The sequence below is a fragment of the Phoca vitulina genome, unplaced genomic scaffold, assembly GCF_004348235.1.
Source record: "Phoca vitulina isolate PV1807 unplaced genomic scaffold, GSC_HSeal_1.0 scaffold3, whole genome shotgun sequence".
Classification (NCBI taxonomy): domain Eukaryota; kingdom Metazoa; phylum Chordata; class Mammalia; order Carnivora; family Phocidae; genus Phoca; species Phoca vitulina.
In genome coordinates, this window is record NW_022589706.1 from 20,195,044 (window position 1) to 20,215,557 (window position 20,514).

Consider the following 20,514-nt stretch of genomic DNA (forward strand, 5'->3'; position numbering starts at 1 on the left):
TCTTTTTTCACTATGTTGTCAGGTAAGAATTAGCAGACTGCAGTTATCCACTTTAAACTATGATCTAATCGGAACTCAAGAGCTAAATAAAAACACGGGTGATTAGCCCTTAGTTAGTAGGAACCCCTAGGGAAAACTTCAGTGCTACAGGAAGTGATGCTAATGATTTATCAAGTGGCAAACTTGCCTCTGAGAAAATACTGATTCAGTAACTTCACAGCACAGGTCAGTGTCTATTGGATATTCCAGCCAATCTGAAACCTTTTGATAGCAGAAGTCCAAGGTACATTTTTAAAAGGGAAAGAGATGGTAACAAGAACTGTGAAGGTTTGTTGGTAAAAAGTCAGACTCTGATGAAAATCTTCCTTTCATTGGAGCTACAGATCTTTAGTAGCTCTGCCAACAGTTAGGAAACCCTTAGTCTCCCAGAGGCACTGAGTGAAAAGGGGTTTTAGAATTTAAGTAAAACAGCAAAATCAGATCTTACTAGTAAGACAGAATTCATTATTTATCGTGCAACTTAGAACACTGAACTGGAAACTTGAGAAAATTAAACTTCTCAAAAAAAAATCTTCTTATTGCCCATCTACTGAAAGAAACATCAACAGAAAGGAAAATTCAAGCCCTAATACACTAAAACCATTAAAGGAGCTGGCAAAATTCCATTTTGGGTAACTCTCCTCCAATCCTTCATTCTTAATTAGTTTCATCAGTTGAAACTGATATTTACTACCGCTTTGTTGGAGATGGTTATCTAATAATAGTACCTTGGCAATGTCATATTCAGAATGAGAAAGACTAGATGGAATAATGAAAAAAAAAAAGTAAAATTTTACCTTATTTTTGGATAGGTTATTCTTAGTAGGTATGAATATGTGGCTGCCATTACAATAAATCTAATGGCATGCATCAATCAACTGATGAGCTGTTAAAGATTTAGCAGTTCTGTCTTATTTGATTTCTGAATTTGTTTCATTCCACGATTGAATGTACATTTACTAAGTTTACTGGCTATTACAAGTTGTATGTTTACATCTTCATCTTTCATTTGTTTAATACTGGAAATGCCAGACCTTTAAAAAAAGAAAGAATAAAATTTTGTCACCAAAAGAAGGTCAGGTGAACAGCCTCAGCTGTGAAACATTTGGTTCTTTTTCAGCTCCCCCAGGAAGCTCCATTTGCAAAGGCAATGTGAGCACAGGAAGACCTCAGTCAGCCTGAATCTGAGATTAACTCCCTGCAATTCAGTCATACTAAAGCAGGAAACTGGGCTCAATAAATACTCTAACTAAGTGAAAGTTTCAGAGTAGGAAGTTTTCAAGTAAGAGCAAAGTGTTTTCCAGACACTATTTTGCTTTTTACGATGTCAATGAATATATTTAACCAGATGCTGGTGGGTTATATATATATATATATATATATATACATTTTCCATCCTACCCATGACTTGATTTTCAATTTCTGTTATTCTGCTCTTTCTCGTGTATCTTTAAAAGCACCTAGAAACCTCTCTCAGAGGGACTTGTGTTTACAAACACAACAAGTTTGGACCAACAGGTGATGATATTTGCTGTGAAAACGAATGGAAATAAAGCATCATTTTAAACGAAATTTTTTAAATCAAGTATTGGAGAACAGATCATGTTCAGGAGGTGATGATAGTTTCAGGTTGCCTTAAAAAATGTAAATTTTTTTTTTTTTTTTTTACAACTAAATGAATCTAATATTGGCGATGATTTTATTTCCCCTCCCATATACTATGTGAAGCAATTGAATCCCGTGAGCAACACGGGTCCAGGTCGAATGAATGTTTTCATAGGAATTATTGGCAAACATTTCCTTTCTGATCAGTTTTCCCCAAATAGACCTAGAATTTGCATCTCATTAGGTACCGATGAGTCCAGTAGCGAGTTTTGATGTTTATATAGGTTTGAAACCCCATTTGCAGAGTCGCAGGCTCCTAGGCACCAGGACTTCTTGCACGAAGCCTCCAGTTCTGAGACACATCTGCCTAGGACCCCGCTGACTTGGCTGCAGTGTTGCCCCGTAGGGTCGGCTGCCAGATTAGGTGTGGAGATACTGCCGAGCTGTCACTCCGCATGGTTTCCTGCAAGTCAGCTATCTCGTTCCCATCTGTGTTGATGTTCTTTCAAGGCTTTTTTTCACTGCTTGGCTGGCATGCATATATTTGTCTCATAAGCTTCGATTTGGCTTGAAGACTTGCCTTCCCAGGTCGCGATTCAAAATGAAATTTCTCAGTGGGTGTGTATTTCCCTTTCGTTGTGTTCATTATTGTTCCTTAATTCTTAACTTTGAGATGTTTCTGTTTTAAGATACACTCTCTCATGCTTATTAGGGTCCTTTTATATGTTGTCTGCCCCATTTTGAAGACCTGAATACATTACGATCTACCACGTTGCAAGTTTTGTTTGCTTTAAAGTTTAATAACCGCAAAATGAGATGACTTAAATATGTAATGGCATTTTTCTTTTACTTCACTTTTATCTTACATATTTCTCTCTAGCCAAGAGGTCAGTTTTCATACAGCATTTACTTTTCAGCAAGAATTTATTTGGATAGCTTTGGTTGTTAATATTCTAGGGAGCCATCCTGCAGAGTCAGGGATAGATTACATAGATGATATTTTTAGTCCATAAAGGACTTTTTTTTATAGCTGAAATTTTATTATTTGTGCTTTGTACCATTAATTGGCATTTTTGGCTATATTCTTGATGATGCAGGTAAAATTTAGCCTGAAGGGTCCAATCCCACAGGTTTTGTTCCTGCAAAACACCCATTGAATTTATGAAGAGTGGTGCACTTACAATGGTCACTGGAACAGGCTTGGTGGATAATCTGAGTTGAAAAATGAAATGACAGATGCCATAAGTACACCATGTTCTGATTAGATGGCCATGAACGGCTTCCTCCACTTGCAGATTAACATCATTTCCCGCTGTTTTCAAACAAAGAGTATCTGTTCTAAAAGTAGATCCCACAGATACTGCTAATGCACCAAGTTCCACTCGTCCTTGCTTGAAATGGTCCATTAGGTTTTCTCTTCTTCCAAGAAATAAATCATTATTGTTTTCATGTATTTTGGCAGATTTCCTTAGTTATGGGATGCGGTTTGAGACTGGTTTATGAATTCTTGCTTCTTAACAATAAGAAATAGCACTGATTGTCTTCGCCTTGTTACCCAATATGTTTGTTATGGAAACTGGGGTGAAGTAAATTGGAAGGGAAATATGAAACTCAGGTGGGAATATAGTGCTCAGTGATAGCGTATTCTACCTGTCTTTCTTTATAGATTCATCTTCCCCACGAATACTAATTGAGTGTCTGTATCATGTTAACTGCTTTTCTACCATAGAAGTTATAATTATAGCTGTAATCTGTGCTTCAGATCATTATAAATTAGAAGACTGTCAAAATTCCTATTAAATACATAAGAACAAAATTGGGAAATTGAACAAAAGGTTTATTTAATAATTAGCACAAGATCCCATCAGTTATTGCTGAAATTATGCAATGAACCAAATTTTGAGGGGAAAAACAAAGATAGTTTGTCTTTCATTTGTCTTTAAGAAACAACCAGTGTACACTTCAAGATTGATTATTAAAGAAGCTATGCAAGGTATAAGCTTATAGACTTATGTTACATCACTACATTTTTTGCCACTGAATCCCAAAAGTGAGCCGGTGGCTTAGATCTAAGCTGTGACAATTTAAAGTGAGTGTAAACACACTAAATATGGGTCTTCTCTGTTCTTGGAAGGTCATGTCATAAAACTTCTTTCCATCAGAAGCTAATATTTCATTGACAAAATAAGTTACCCAAATGTCTTAAAGAGGACACATGTGTTATTCAGTCTGTTTATTGTCGCCAGATGGAAATATTCCCCTACATTTCTTATATTTAATCTGTACTTCTCATTTTGAACAAATTTATAATTTTGTCCTCACAACATAAAACTGACCATATATGACCAGTACTACATCTGAAAAATGACTATTGTTAAGGTAGGATTATAGTGAAACCCAAGAGTTTTTCTTCATTGTCAACAAAACAAAACAAGGCCATACACATAAGCCCTCACATTCTGGGACTCCATCCAAAAGCGTTTAACAATTTGGCTCTACCCACCTTCAGGAAACCCATACTTTGATTCTAGGGTTTGGGTACCATGATGTACCCAGAGGATCCTACCATTTACTAAATAGTCAGGGAGGGTTTAGAAATTGGTTAGTTCTATTTTTCTGGTACCTAAAATCCGTATTTTCTCACTCAGGCTGTTTGCTACTTACAGGAGAGGAAAGTGGAAAATAGTATATATAAATGTGGTTTTTGATTTATTTTGCAAGAAGACGTTCAGATTAAAAATTTCAAGACAATATTTCATAGCTTCAGGATTTTAACTAATCTCATATTTTCTTTAATGATTGCAACCATTAGGAATCATAAATAAATCAGAAAGTACTTTCTGTTTCAGATTTACATGTCTTTTTTAATAAAATTCTTTATGAGATCAAAATCACAGAGCTAACACAAAATTATAGAAACAGAATGGAATTATGTGTGACCTTATATAGCTTTCATAGATTCAGATTTCCTATAACTGACTTGGCAACACATTTCAGTGTGTGTTTCCCTGACCCTGCACCTCTTACCTCTGTGCATTCACTTTCTCTCCCTGCATTGGAGATGATCTGTTTTATTTTTTCTACTCTCAATTGTAAACTATGGCCGACAACTCCATCCTTCCTGAGTGCATATGATACATCCCCATCTACTTATAAGACTGGTACTTTTTCTGGGTACCGATTTCAAATGCCAGAGAGAGAAACTCTGGCTCTGCTGAGGTTAAGAATTGACTGTTATTTCAATCAACCATGAGCCAGAGGCATGGGTCATGAGACAGAAGGGGTATGCTGAGGATCTACTTCTGTGGCAAGATATTCTAGAAAAGAAGATAATATAGACAGACACTGTCAAATAATAACAAGAGTGATAATAATAAATAAGCATCTACTATGTTCCAGAACCTATACTTAAATGTTTTAATTATGTCATTTCACGTACATGGCTACTGGTAAAGCACTGTGCACTTAAAAACTGTTTCTGCACACTTTGTATTGTTAATCCTAACAATCTCCTTATCAACTAAATGCTATGGTTTCCATTTCTTATTGAAGAAACTCTTGCTAAAAGTTAAGTGAGTTATTAAGTGACAGAGCCAGAATTAAAATTCATGTCTTCTGATTCTCGGTTTAGAGCTTCTTACACTGAAAAGCTGCCTCCTTTCTGCAGAGTGTCATTGATACAAAATTTGGCAAAACACGGTAGTTGATCAGACCAAAGTCACCTACAGCCCTGTATTTGTTATCTAAGAGTAGTATCAATGGCCTTACGATCATATTTTTTCTAATTTTTTTTCTGATCCTTCTGTTTTTTTTTTTTTTCTTTAGCAAATATATCACTTAATAATGCATTTAGCTGCGAGTAATACATTCACCATAGTTCAGTGAGGGGCTTACTTCGCCCTTATAATAAGATTCAGGAAGTCATCAATCAGCAAATTTTACTGAGCAGTCACTATACGGCTATCCTCCTGCTCCAGTATCCTTAGTTTTTGGTTTTCCTTCTCATATTCCCAAATTGGTTGCTGCCTCTCTAGCCAAGCTGTCCCTGTTTCAGGAAGGGAGAAGGAGGAAGCACGAAAAGGAAAAGGAAAAACTTTCCTTGATCACCTTTTGTTTCTATCCAGAGAGATGCCCTCCACGAGGACTTTTCTCTATATCTTGCTGGTCAGAATTTTGTCACACAGCTTCCTCTAGGAGAAAGCTAGGTGGGAGTGTGTTTTTCTTGTTAGTAGCGTAGGAAGACAAGGGAGTGAGCCAAGCTCGACTGTCTACTTTTGTGGGACTGGAAGTAGTAACTCGGGTCTCGGTACCACATGCCTGGAAGACCCCGACCCTGGTTTGCTTCACTTGGGCATTTTCAGCATTTTCTTTGTTCAATTGAATAACTCCAATTTCTTTTAGCTCTCTTAATAAGATTGCTTTCCAACTTTTCTCTGACCTGTAGAGACCCGTTTCATTGATTTCTTTTGAATCTGTGTCTCTGCACATAGCCAAGAGGGTATGTACATACATATTCCCATGAGTAAACCCGAGGACCGTCCTATTCTCTCTGTATCCCTCCTTTACATTTTATAGATGTGACTAGAGACGTCTAAAAGAGGAGGCATTCTTTATTCATTCAAATCAGCAGGTGCTCATTGAGTACCTGCTATGTGGTAGGCGCAGTAGAAGCTAGGGATACATGCTGTGAACAAGAAAGAGGAGGCTTTTGCCCTCAAAAGTGTTTAGGTACCAGATTATATTTAATGTATGCATTGATTTTCATACCCTAATTAAATATATTTAAGGGCTTACTCTGTGTAAGCCCTAAATGGTCTGTTCTAGGTACATGATACATAGTTTATGACAAGAAAGACAAGATTCCTGCTGTTAATGAGCCACGAGGCCAAAAATTATCCTATTTTCTAGGAATACACAATAAAGAACTCAGAGACCATCCTTTCCCTACTGCTTATTGACTAATGCAATGAAGGAAACATAGGCATACATACACAGACATAATTAGTTGATAGTATTTCTTAATCTGGGGACTGGAGCAAGTTCTAAGCTTGTTTTAATTTCTGATACATACCTTTTGGCTGAGTGTGAAGTTTAGTTGGATTTAAAAATGGATCTAGATTTCAGTGTAAATGCATTGGACTGAATTCTAACAACTTTGCCTCTCTTTACCTTTATTCCTTTGTTTTATTGAATTTAACTTGAATGAAATCTTTTTCTTATTTGTCTAAGTCTATTTCTGTCTAGTAAGGAAGTTGAAATTGATCATGCCTTGACTTTGTGGGCCATCAGAGAACCATGACATTACAGGGTATTGATTTTGTGGTGTTAAAGGGTGACAGATCTAGTGTTAAAGTGCCAAGAGAGAACTGGGTTACAGATTGTAGACCATAAGCAGTCTTGGCTTTTGCTGAGACATGACTAGCTTTTTAAAGTAATGGAAGGAATTGTAAGTCTTAGGTAACTTTTACCACATAAACTTGGAGACATTAATTTAAGCCAGAATTGTGTAATCGTGCATACATGAAAAAAAGTTTCACCTGTGACAAATATATATGCTACATATCTAAAAAGTCACAGTTTAGAGAATGTGTATATATGTGTATCCAGAAAGTATACTATGTGTTAAGAATATTGAGTTGCATTTCAAGTCAATATGACTGAATCTTTTAAAAACATATTCTCACATTTTGGAAGTTGCTTAGTAATAACTGAAGTTTTGTTGTCTTTCAAACCATTTTTGTAATCATTATTTTGCATTTTGCTTCTGCTGTGCTTTCACTTCGTAAGGTGTTGTAGGATATGAGTTATGATGCTCACAATTCCGAAAAGCTAGAGGTCTCCAAGTGTAACGCTTGGCGATTTTTTGTTACCCTCTGGGATAGAGAATGTTGACAAGTACATTATAATAGCTGCTACAGACATGAACTGAGGAAGAGTAACCGTGGTCATCTTTCAATGTCCCATTTTCCTCCGAATTTGTTCTTTTTCAATTTAATGACCTTTAGTGAATGCATTGAAAATAACATTTTGATTATAAGATTATTGTGTGGAAAAGTCTCCTAAGTCCAAGTGTTATCTCTGGAATCTAATCAGAAGTGCACTAGATTCATTGACTTAAGCCAATCCATCATAGTCATCTTTTAATTTATTTCCACACTTTCTTCCAAGTTCCCATTCTTGAATAAGACTTTGACCTGCAAAAAAGAATAGAATGTATTTTATAAAGTATGTTTGTTCTGTTTTCTAGCAACATAAGTATTTTGCTTAAGCAGATTTGCTAGGAAGTGACAGCTTTGAAAAATTGGACATAGGAACTGCTGGAAGCATTTCAGTCCCAGGCAATCTAAATACTGCAGAGGGGAAAATGAAATATCACAGTGTTTTAAAGATGACAGTTTTGTCAAAGATTCCCTTTCACTCTTTGGCTTAAAACAAATGGAATAAATCAACTGTATCTGTTCAAAACATACATGTGCACTCACGGAGGAAGCACATCCTAGGAGTGTTTCTTTAGAGAGAACCAATGAGAGAATTCTCTTCAAAAAATGTATCATGGGTTGGGAAGACTATCATTTTCTTGGCCTAATGATTAGTTTGGCACATTTTACGATCAATGAGATTTCATGAGAACTGACTTTGAGAGGAAAACATAGTCTTAACGCTGTCTGAGTATAGCATTAGTTACACATATTGGAGGTTCTTCAGAGATGTAATAATGTAATTATTATTTTGATGGGTGTGTGCATGTGTGTGTGTGTGTGTGTGTGTGTCATAAAGAGAGCGAGCGAGCGAGAGTTTTATTAAACCTAAGATTGGATGCTGAAATTTTTATGGATATATTAAAAATTTGATCATATTCTCTACCTAAAAAATGCTGTTGGGTATATTTAAGAAGGTATAGCAAGTTTGACAAAACCTGCTTTTAAGAACAATGTTATCACTAATTGGAGAGGCAGCGGAGTCTAGTTAAGAGCACAGACACCAGGGTGAGACTTCTTAAAATTTCAACGGTGCCATTTTTTTAAGATCTGTAATTTGGAACAAGTTAACTTCTCAGTTCTTAAGTCCCTTCATTGTTAAATGGGGTTAATGATGGTATCTACTTCGTAGGGACCACACATAAACATGCACTAGAATGTTAGTTATTATTAGTAATTAAACACTTTTAACATGTTATGAGGCCAAGAATAGAAGCAGACATTTTTTAAAAAGCAATTCAGTAATTTAAGCTCAAATTTTCCCGAAGTCTGTAATATATAGATTATGTTCTTTTTAGGATAGTCATAAATGAATAATGATTACATTTTTAAATTATTAACAAAAGAAGCACTGCTCATTATCACTTATGTCCTATATATATTCTGTAATATACTTTAGGAATTATACTGTTAGAAAATCACTGGTAATTTCTGTCTTTTAGATACCACAATTACTCAGTTAACTGATTTCATGTAACAGATTATTTTCTTTTATGCTATGTTAGAGGTAGTTACGTCTGTAAATGAATGTATATTTTAATTATAATTTGTTCCAGCTCACTTTTTTGGCAAGAGGGGTTATGTTAATACTGTTACTTCCTGAAACAACTTCCATTTAGTATGATACATTCATTAATTCTCTGTTCATCATGTCCTTAATTTGTCTCTTATCAAAGAGATACCTGGTAATATACTTTATCTGGTTTATCACCTAAATCTGTCCCATAAAAAAAGATTGATTCATTATTCTTTACACTAAAAAAAATCTTATAACATGATCTATTTATACATTTTACTTCATTTTAGGGCCTATCAGCTTTTCATATTAATGGGATTGTCATTTTTATATATGGTAGGATTCTTGGTGTGGTTTGGCTCTGAGCCGTAATATCACCTATCCTCTTAACTCTTTGGAAACATTGACTTATTCTCATTGCATTAGTGCAGACTTAATTTTATTTCATGTCCGAGATGACAAAGGTCACTTTATTAGGCACCTCATTTGCCTTTCCTCTGTAGTTTTCTGGTATCTTATACTAAGTATCATAAAAAAAAGTGTTCTGCTTCCATTAACAAAAAGTGAGCAGAGAACAAAAAGCCAATTATTTGCAGCACATAAAATCCTTATGATAATTTGGTAGACTTTAATTAAACTAATACATCACACTGCACTTATAAGACAAAGGAGCAAAAGAGAAGCAAATAATCTTTTTTTTTTATTCTGTTAGGAAACACCATATCGCTTTTTGATTAAGTGCTTTAAGACCTGTGACCTATTTTAAAGAGTAAGATTTACTGTCCTTTTCATAGAAGACATATTTAAAAAGTTCTGTATAATATGAATTGGGACCACGCCCAGAAAATTTGAAATGAAACTATAAAAAAGCTTGGCTTCATTTTTATTAATTTCTTATGAATTTTCAGATTCTTCAAAATAAAAAGAGATTATGCAAATTTAGCTCATGCAGATATGTTTTTATTACAAAGAATTTGTTTTGGTATTTACCATATTTTGCTGTATTTTTTGCATTGCCATTTGTTCTTTTTGATGAGCCCACTGCCATTCTTAATGTGAAGTGTAGTATAAGTTAAAAGGATGTCTGTGCAATTTATATATCTTCTCTGCATTTCACAACTGGAATGTAGTGGAATTAGAGATACTTGGTCTTTACTTAAATAATCTCATCCCGAAATCTTTGATTTTTTTTAAGTTGTAATTTGCATGGAAATAAACCACTGAATTGGGAGTGTAGGCATTTAGTTTTAATCCTAGGTCTGCAGTATAATATTGAATATGTCTTGTCACTGCTCTGGGCCTCAGTATTATTACTGGTAAAATGCAGTTTGGTAGAAGGTGATTCCCTTAACTCTGCAATTGTCTTTCTACATTAGTTATTAATGTAATATCTTTCTGTGTACTAAAAGTCAGCATTTTATTATGCTCATATCCATCCCTAAATCAGTGCCACTTAGTATTTACAAAAGTATTTATGAAAACATTTTTAGAAATTTCTAATTATCAGAAAGCATAAAATTTTGAAGCTGGTCAACCACAAATGATATTAAAAGAGAATTATATTCAATTTAGAAGTTCATCTGTTATTAACCCAAGGACCGTATGATCACTGTGCCAATTGTTACACTTTTAACATAGCTCCCATAAAGCAGGAAACTGGATGGCTGGACTTTGTAATTTTGTCCTATCTCACATTTACTTTTTCAAGACTCAGTTAACTCCTTGGACATTTTACTTCATTTTCTTGTTAGTGGATCAAACTCTTAGTGAGTTTATCCATCACCTGGAAACATTTTGACTACTTAATACTCCTTTCTGTGGGTGTTTAAGACTCCCCAAGTAGCTCTCAATTTTTCAGGTGCACGATTGCAATTTCAGGGGCATTTAAGAACAGCCAAGTTTGCTATTCACTTCATCTTCTCATTAACATCTAGTCCCTGTTCAGGCAGCTTATTGCTTTGGCACATGAACCCTAGGCAGCACTGCTCTTGTTTCCAAAAGTGGCCAATATTATGGTCTGAAAAGGATAATGATGATGGCTTAAGTTTGCATCGTTTTACATTTTTATTATGAGCTTTAAGAATGGAAATGCATTAATACTCAACTTTGGCCAGATGTAATTGGAACTGTAAAGCTAGGATCCATTTTAGTGTTTTTGCTTGTATAGTATTGTCTTTTTTGTATTGAGCTCTATCACTCCCTGGTTTAGGAAAAGTGTGTCTTTAAAATATTTAAAAGAAAAACAAGAAAAAATAAAATTAAGAATTAAGACACACAGGATTTAGCATTTAAGAATAGGTGTTCTAGAGCAGGAATCCTCAAATACTTAATTAGTTTTAACAAATAATTGTTTTAATTGCATTCTCTGGCTTCTGACAGTTAACTTAATTTGTGTATTTCTCTCTTTTTTTTTTCAGTGAACTAAGGGATTTTATTTCCTTTTTACATTTGCTTCTGTGAGTGAACCTTTCATCAAAAGTTTGGAATACCTAAATTATATATATTTTAATACAGTTAATTTGCATTTACAGAGATTTAATTATTCAGTTAAAAATTACCTGAATTATCTTTTCCTTTGGTGGGTAGAATAAAGCATAGTCCTCATTCTTTTCTTAGATGGCATAACTATTTCTAAAATGCTAGCATGAGGCTTTTATAAAGAAGACATCTTTGCAGACAGTATACATGGACTTTTCCTCCCCAAGTATCCTTTCAACTCACAGCAGGGATCCTAATTTCTGTCTATTTATTTATTTACTTATATTTATTTATAATTTTTAACTAACTTTTTTTCTGATTACTGAAGTAATACACAGTTGTTATAACAATTTAAGTATAGAAATGTGTGTCTTAGAATGTAGAAGTCTGCTATAAACTCCACCCCCAAAAGATAATCAGTGTTTTAAAAAGGTATATGTTCTATATTAAAAAAAAAAAAAAATGTTAACACAGTTGACGTTTGAACAACGTGGTTTTAAACTGCATGGATCCATTTAACCCTCAGATTTTTGCAGTACAGCACTTTGTAAATGTATTTTCTCTTCCTTATGATTTTCTTTTGTTTGTGTATTTCTAATTTAGGATGTTCCAGACAGTTTTGTTATTGTTTTTGTAATTATCACATTGGTTCTTCTTACATGAAGACTTGAGCTAAGTAGAGAAAGCAGAGAAAATACCTCATGATGGAGTTGAATGGAACTATAGAAATCTCTGGTTTAGGCGGGGGGAATCTGCTCACTCTCTCCTGACCTCAGCTTGCATGTGCCTCACAGCTTTGCCTCTTCTCAGGTAGTTTCCCTCATTTCTGTAGATCTCAAGCTAACTCTTCTCTTAAGACCCTGCTTAGGTTCAGTTAGTCAGTGAGTGCTTTGCCTGCTACCCTCACCACACTCTCCTCTCACTCTTTGGAGCTCTCATAGTTTTACCTACTTGGCTCTTCTCTCTTCCTCCCACTGTTAGTAATCTTTTATATGTATGTATTTGTATGTCTCTTCAATAAAAATTTCCTCAGAACCAGGACTGTGCTCGATGATGCTTTGTATTTCCTTCCGTACCTTCTGTAATGCCTCTTACATGATTGGGCTTTATAAGCTCTGGCATTCTTCCTAACTCTGAGATTCCATGATTGTTAACAGTCAGTCAGTCAATAAATATTGATTGCTTGGCTGTCCAACCTAAGGCATTCTTTTTGTTAGGGCCCAAATCATTCATTTTCTGAAGTCAGGGCAAAGAACTTATGATGAAGAATTGGTATGAAATTATTCAGCCCCTTTCCTTCCATGGCCAGTTCAGTGGTTGACTCGCACTCTAAAAGGCTTCTTTTCTTAAGCGTGTAGTACAGACAGTGCTAGTGAATGGCCTGTGTGTGCATGTGTGTGTGTGTGTGAGTGTGCACTCTCACTTATAAATGGGTATAGGCTTTCCTTTCTTTGGTTGGATAAAATTTGTCTTATTTGTCTTTTTTTGGCAATTTAGACAATTTTTGTGTATGTTGAAGTTGCTTCTTACGTGTTCATAAATTTAAACAATTATGATAGAATCCTGAGTATGATAAATACCTGGTTAGGAAGCTTACATAAGTTTGCTTATTATTCCTTAAACCATGGCAAAAATGGAGACATTTGCAGTTATAACTTAGATGTTTATTTTTAAAAGATTCAAAGTCAGATAAAAAAATAATTATGAGAAAACATAATATAGGGAAAAAATATTTGATTAGGAGCCAGAAGTCTTGGTTTAGGGCCCTGATTCTTATCTGTGTGATCTTCTGTAAGAAGATTAAGCTCTCTGAACTTCAGTTCCCTCATAAGTAAAATGAACAAAATTACAATTTCTACTTCACAAAGACTTTCGTGAAATAAAATTAGTTAAGTGTAATCTTGTAGTAAACATCCATACAGGTGTTGCGGCAACTAATAATTGTTATAACTTATGGTTTGGCGTACATCACTTACAAAAATCAAAAGGAAGCAAAAGACAAAAATACTGTCCGGAATTGTCCTCCTCATAGTCCTCCACTCACCCAAACCCACGTTTAGGTTATGTCCCGTTTTCCACATCAAATGATTTTCTAGTATTTTTAAAAAGTAACAGATAAATTTTCAGTGCTGAGGTGGCTGTGCCCTGGTTCAGCTACTATGCTATACGTTGATGCTCGGGAGTATGAATATCTACTTCCTGTTTCTGTCTCTGTAGATGACAGAGACTACCATCAGTTTGGTTCTCCGTGCCATGGAATAGACTCTGCTCTTTAAGTAATACCTTTTTCTTTTCTCCAGATTTGAGCATCAGTCAAGGAGAAAATCATGAATATTCATAGTAGTTTTTACATATTGCCAACTATACGCAAACGCATGCAACAGATACTTGTACTTAATCTATATCAATTACATAGGTGCGTGATTTACTTTTGAAGTATATCTAATAAAAATAAGTAGAAAAATCGATACATATTCCTTTCAAAGTATATATTTCCTTATTTATTGTTTTGAAGTGTTTGGTTTTTTTTTTTTTTCCTTTTTAGAATTAATAAGAGTATGTCTGTTACTTTGTGTTAATTAGCTGATTCAAATCAAAACAAACACATCCTGGTAACATCCATTTCTACCCTGACCCTCACCAATGACAGCTTTCAGAATGGTGATTTCTTAAGTAGTTCTCCATGAACTCAATAAGTGATGTGAAGTATGCACTTTTACTTTTAAATATTAATCTTTAATGGTAAGGAAAGAATCCATTTTTCTTGGCTTTAGTGACAGGTGAATATTAGTGCCCAGATGCATTTGTTCAGTGCATCAAAGCTTAAAATCACAAGAACACGAAACTGGCTCCTACATAGTTAATTTATGAAATGAAATTTATGGAATGTTATTCTTCAATGACATTAATACGAGGATTTCATTAGGCTGCATGGCTGTATGGTAACTTTATTACTTCAATGCATTCTATTTCTTGGGTGTGCTTTTAAGTTAAAAGTATGTCAGGTCTTGAAAATAGAAAATGAAACATTTTGACACCTCTGATTTCCTAATGTTTGTTTTTATTGCTTTACTTGTGTATTCATTTATTAAAAACCTTGTAGACAAGTTTACATAGTACATTTCTTTAGAGAAAAGAATGACTGTTACATGGGAAAGATTAAAAAGAAAAGGTAGTGAAATTTGAGAATTTTTAGGTGGATAGACAATTTAAGACAGAATTATAGAGGGGAAAAATGGGAAAAATAATATGCTAGTAAAGTAAAGAGCATTTGCTGCGATTTGAGAAAGATCTATTCCATAATCATATGACAAATAATAGAATGTCATCGATAGCCATATGACTTCCAAATATTAAAATTAGATAATAGTAATACCATGATGTGACAAATAATATGATTTCCTTAATTAGCTATTCTCAAACATGCATTCATTCATTAAACCAATTTTCACTGAGGGCTGACCATGTGCCAACACTGAGAAATGTAGCAATAAACAGAATGGAGGTGACATTTGCCTTCAGGGAGCACATTGCAGCCTTGAATAGGATGTGAGAATTAAGTGAGGGACTTCACGAAAGTAGTTAAATATTTGATAAATGCTATCGCAACATGTCACATACAGTAAGAGTACATAACAGGAAGGTCTAATGTAGTCTTGGCATGTATTATGGCTACGTCGTTGTGGTTGGTTTGGGAATAATAAACAATAAACGAAACTTTCAAATATTTAGCTTTCACTTGTTTATAAGCATTTTTGAAATGAAATGTGCAGTCGTATAGCTTGTGTAAAATAAGATAAACTATGTTCATCTTAAACTTATAATTTAAATTATGAAGATTCACTTATCAGTGATGCCTTGGTAAATGTGTTCTGCTTGTGTGATTGGGCAGAGCATCCCAAGTTATGTTAGCTTTTAGAGCTGCTACAGAAAGAAAAAAAATATTCTTTTCATTTCTAGGAAAAGATAAAAATTAATTTTAAAAAATTAAGACATCTTAAAGCTGCTTAAATTTATATAGCTAATATTGATAATCTGCAATTAGAGCAATGTTTAAACATTTTCCACTCTTGGATATGAACAATTAATTTCAAAATTAGACATTACTTGTTTTGGCTTTTTTTTTACACCATTTATTTTTAAAAAAAATGAATTGGTCGATTATTCTGTGAAGTAAATCATTTACTTCTTTACTGACTTTTGATTCTCGTGTCCTGATGCATTGTTACATTGGAAATTTGGGAGAATATTCCTCTTTACTGATTCTAATTCTTAAAGATAGATAATTTGGTAGTGGACGGTAGCATTTTTATTCTATGGAAGTGATTTATTGTCTTTTTGGCAATCTTCAAACTTACTTAGAGGTTTTACTAACATCAACTGTACCATCAAACTAGAAGACAATACTCTTGTACCTTCTGGCACTGAGAGCAGAAATCAGCCTATTGGTCAGTCTCAAATTCAGAGAAATGTTTAACACTATTTAAAACTGCCATTAGCACCAATACGTTTTGAAGGAATATTACCATGACTTTTATTTGTGCGACTAGATACAAAATTGGAAAACATTGTCCTTTTAGGGTCAGGACTTTGAAGAGTAGAGTAATCCATCCTTGACCTGAGATCAGCGGACCATTTGTTGATAGCATGTTAATTGCTCAGATTTCTGTAAAGAGACAGTGAGCTGTCTAAAGATTGTGTTTGGAGACAAGAGAGCTACTTTAAAGGGTGTGAACACTCAGATCAAGCCCACACCCCTGAGATCTTAAGGACTTGTAAGTTGTAAAAGCTGTGACAACAAAATTACCATTTCATTCTTCTTTGTATTTGTAATATAAACAAAGCCAGCAACCCCCACTAGCCTGCCACCCCTCCTCTGTTGACATTTTCATAGCTTCGAAAAGCTTGAAGCCTGAAACACAATTAATTGAATGTTTCTTTTACCATGCAAATATCTCTTGTCAGAGATAGCATCCATGAGATTAGCCAGCAGTATTGATTTAGATCCCCCAGGGTTGTGAATTGTAGCAAACTGTTGTGTCTCTAGGACTTCTGAAAGAGGTTATGGCCATTGCAAATACATCTTAAGGAAGGAAAGAATACTATCAGCCAAGATGTGCACCCAAGCTTTGGAGCTAGGCTAGCAAGACCCTACTCACATCCCTGTAAAGCAGACATATATTTTTGTATTTTTTATAGGTGGATACAGTGCAGACCACGAACCCCCCTGGCCACATTGAGGAATCGTGTAAAATGAATGTATGTGCTCGTAAGTGAAACACATGTAATGTTCCAACTCAGTGTGTTGGATCCTAATAGACTTGAATTGTCTTGTGTAAAAAGAAATCGATTCCCAAGGGGCAGGACCACTATCTGATTAAAATGAAGCTTTGATTTTGAAGAAAACAAAAATGGACTTAAAATAAAATCTCTGCAAAAAAGAAACTATACTTGGCAAACAAACTGAAAAAAAAAAAATCAAGCTCTCAATATGGAATAAAGGAGGGATGTGAGAGAGGTTTTGCAATCTTATCAATAACTGTGGAGAAACAGAATCATACTCAGGAGTGTGAAAAGAAGAACAGGAAATCCTTTTCCTTCAGTTTGCACTTGAATGGACTCAAGCAAAAGAGTGGAGACATATCCTGTTACTGTTTATAGTTAATAATGTGGAGATTAGTATAGATGTGATTTCATTTGCCTTGCTTGAACTAATTGGATGTGTTATGTAGAAATCACCTGAGCCTGTGCTAGATCAACAAAGAAAATGGAAATGTATACCTCAGGACTGAATTCTGGGAAAATTAGACTGTTCAATGCTATTTAATAATTTAATAAGGCGTTAAGAAGAAATACTACAGCCAGTCAGGGAAAATGAGAAACTAGTGGACAGGAAAGAAAATAAAATTTAGGTCGCTCTGATACTTGTTTTGAAATATAATTTATTATGGTGTAAAAGCAGAGGATAGGTCGCAGTATATCTCACAGACATTTTACACAATTTCTGATTGAATTTAGGGTAAACCACCTAAATGTTCAAGGAATGTATGGCCATTATATCAATAGGAAATTGGCCTTTAAAATTTGTGGTCTTATGCATTCATGTATGCAGAGGAGGCCTTTTTCATTTTAAGGATGAATTGCATGCAGGAAGTACCTCTTTGCAATATAGTTACTTGCTCACCTGAAGATACTGTATAAAGTCTAATTTTTGTATGGGTGTGAGTGTATGTGGATGCATTTGCATGTGTGCGTATGTAAGTGGAAGGAGGTAAAATTTAACGGTTGACATTTGCACTTTGGTTTGTTACCTAGAATGTAAAGAGGTAGAGTAAATTGTCTTAAGCCATTTCATATATGTTATCATTATTAAAGATTATTATTCACAAACAAAGCCATTCTGATATAGAATGACTACTGCGAAGGCTCTCCAATTAAGTGTAATATTTATTGCCATTGAACCATTTAAATGAAGATAGTATCATTGTCTGAAAATGAGAGTAGGCTCCTGTGAAATCAATTTAAAGACAGTTGGAAAGTCCTATTATACTCCTTCAGGCTACTTCACTCAGTGACCGAGGATGTGAATCTTGGATGTTCTTATAGAAGAGATTTGGGAAATATTTGATTTTTAACTATAACTTTTTAATCTACCTATAAGTTACAGCTTTTTTCACTTCTCTTCAACCTAAATTAATAACAAGTAATCATATATTAACATAGATAATAAATACTTAAAACAGATTGACATATTTTTTGTAGTCACCATGTGCCATAATAACTTTGAAACTATTGTTCTCTGGTATTTGTATTCATTTCTCTTTATCTTGCTGATTAAGTTTATAGTAAAAATTTTTACCTCTTCTTTCTATGTGACAATCAATTGAAGTTGGTACCTATCTATACTATTACAGGGATTTTTGTCTTTATTTATGCTATTATAATAAATTATAAGTCTATAAGCTGTATAATTCTATTGTATTGAATATTTTTCTGTGACCAAAATAATAAAAAGATAACTGCTTTATAAGATGACTATATTTCCTATTTTAATAATCTCTTAAAACATAATAGGATGTAAAATATGCTCATGTTGCTGGTTTTTGGAATATAGTCGTCACATCTTCACAATTTGAGAGTGAAGAGCTTAGCCACTTTAGATAAAGAGAGAAGGTTTGACAGAGATAATTTCGAGGGTGTGAAGAGAAAAGTGCCCTGGACTGAGTCAGGAGTTTTGATGTCAAATTTTCTTCTGCCACTAAAGAGCCAGACCCAATGAATAATTTTTGTTTGTTTGTTTTTAGGTGCTCAGATTTCTTATCTATTAAAGGATGGGTTTGGATTGTGCTGTCAATTTTTAGATCATTTTAATTCTAAACTTAAAAGGTTTCAATAACTTGGAAACATTACAGCGTGACACTTAATACTGATCATATTAATACTCAATAGTGATCATTAGTATTAAGGGAACCCCATGCTGTTTTCCACTTAAATTGACCTAAAGCTGAACGCATGCCTTAAGAGCAAGGGAAAATACTAATTTACAGTTGTTGCTGTTCATCCTTAGTTTGACTTAATGGAAATATGTACTGAAGTATAAATAATCATGTTCTGGGATCAATAGGTATGTCTAAGTTAATTGAACCAAGAGGCACCCAAGTACAAAATCACTCAATTTGTAACCGAGAAAGCCTTTTTGTTCTGAGCTGAGTTGAATGCATTCCCTGGCAGAATATTAAAGTGCCAGAACCAGTTTTTCTTGCTCTTTACCCCCCAAGGATTGATCAGCACATGAAGGTCTCTTTGACTTCAAAGGCATTCTAGACTTGGATCAGACTGGTTGGGTTCAGAGGAGAAGGAAACACTCGCCCCTGATGTTTACTGCTGTGGGCTCTTTCATCCTACAGTCTTCTGCTTAGGGGAAGCAACAGGCAGAGGGGTCTTGCAACTATTATAATTTCGGGATTAATGTTTAGTCACAAAATGCCTCACACAGAAAAACAGTGCTTTTATTTTAGCTTCCAGCTACTACTCCAACCGGGAAAGGTCAGAGAAACAGTATGAAGCAAAGTGAAAGCATATACAGGATGTCAATTTTGGGAGGACGGCGCATACTAACTTGCAAAATGGTGTCACTTTCAAAATCACAAAGGTGGCATGGATAAACTTCAGGTATCCTTATTTAGAGAACTGGTCACACAGGTTTTTTTCATTTTGGCAAAACTTCTGGTCATTTATGGAACTGACTTAGGTAATAAAATTTAATTTTGTCAGCTTATTCTTTATTATACAAGATTAGAAATTTAGATGGGAGACCACTTACCAAGCCTCTCCCATGACCAACCCACTGTAAGTAAAAATTTCACTAAAATATAAAAAAAAATTTTCAAAAATATTATTCAGAAATAAAAGACTTGCTTTTCATCTTAGCTCCGGTTATTATTTCTTTTGTATGCTATTTTTCCACTTCCTGGTTTTGATAAATATAAATTAGTTGAATTGATTTTAATATTTCTTTGATAACTATTTTTTATTATTTTTTAAATTTTTAATGTTTTTAATTTTATTTTAATTCCAGTGTAGTTAAAAAACAGTGTTGTATTAGTTTCAGGTGTACAATATAGCACTTCAGCAATTCTATGTATTACTCCGTGCTCACCAAGATAAGTGTACTCTTAATCCCCTTCACCTCTTTCATCCGATTTACGTGACCAAGAGTCAACTCTATGCAGATGATATATTCATTGCTCTATTTAATATTTATATCAGCCTCATAAAGCAGATACCATTATTGTCATATCATCCGTTTTACAGGTGAGGAAATTTAGGCACAGAGAGTTTGGGTAAATTTGCAAAGAAACAGAATTGGCAGGAGGTAGAGCTGGTCTCTGAGTCCTG

At 34.4% G+C, this 20,514-nt stretch overlaps 1 protein-coding gene across 9 annotated transcripts in view; it reads left to right on the forward strand.

Annotated features, from left to right (window-relative positions):
* PCDH7 (protocadherin 7) overlaps positions 1 to 20,514 on the forward strand; it is a 414,694-nt gene that overhangs the window by 47,140 nt on the left and 347,040 nt on the right. For 6 of the 9 annotated variants that reach the window (XM_032400146.1, XM_032400150.1, XM_032400152.1 and 3 more), the window contains exon 2: positions 16,816 to 16,875. The exons of the other annotated variants lie outside the window; for them this stretch is intronic. In XM_032400146.1, the coding sequence (XP_032256037.1) occupies positions 16,816 to 16,875 (60 nt within the window). The remainder of the gene's footprint in view (positions 1 to 16,815; positions 16,876 to 20,514) is intronic. 9 annotated transcript variants of the gene reach the window in all.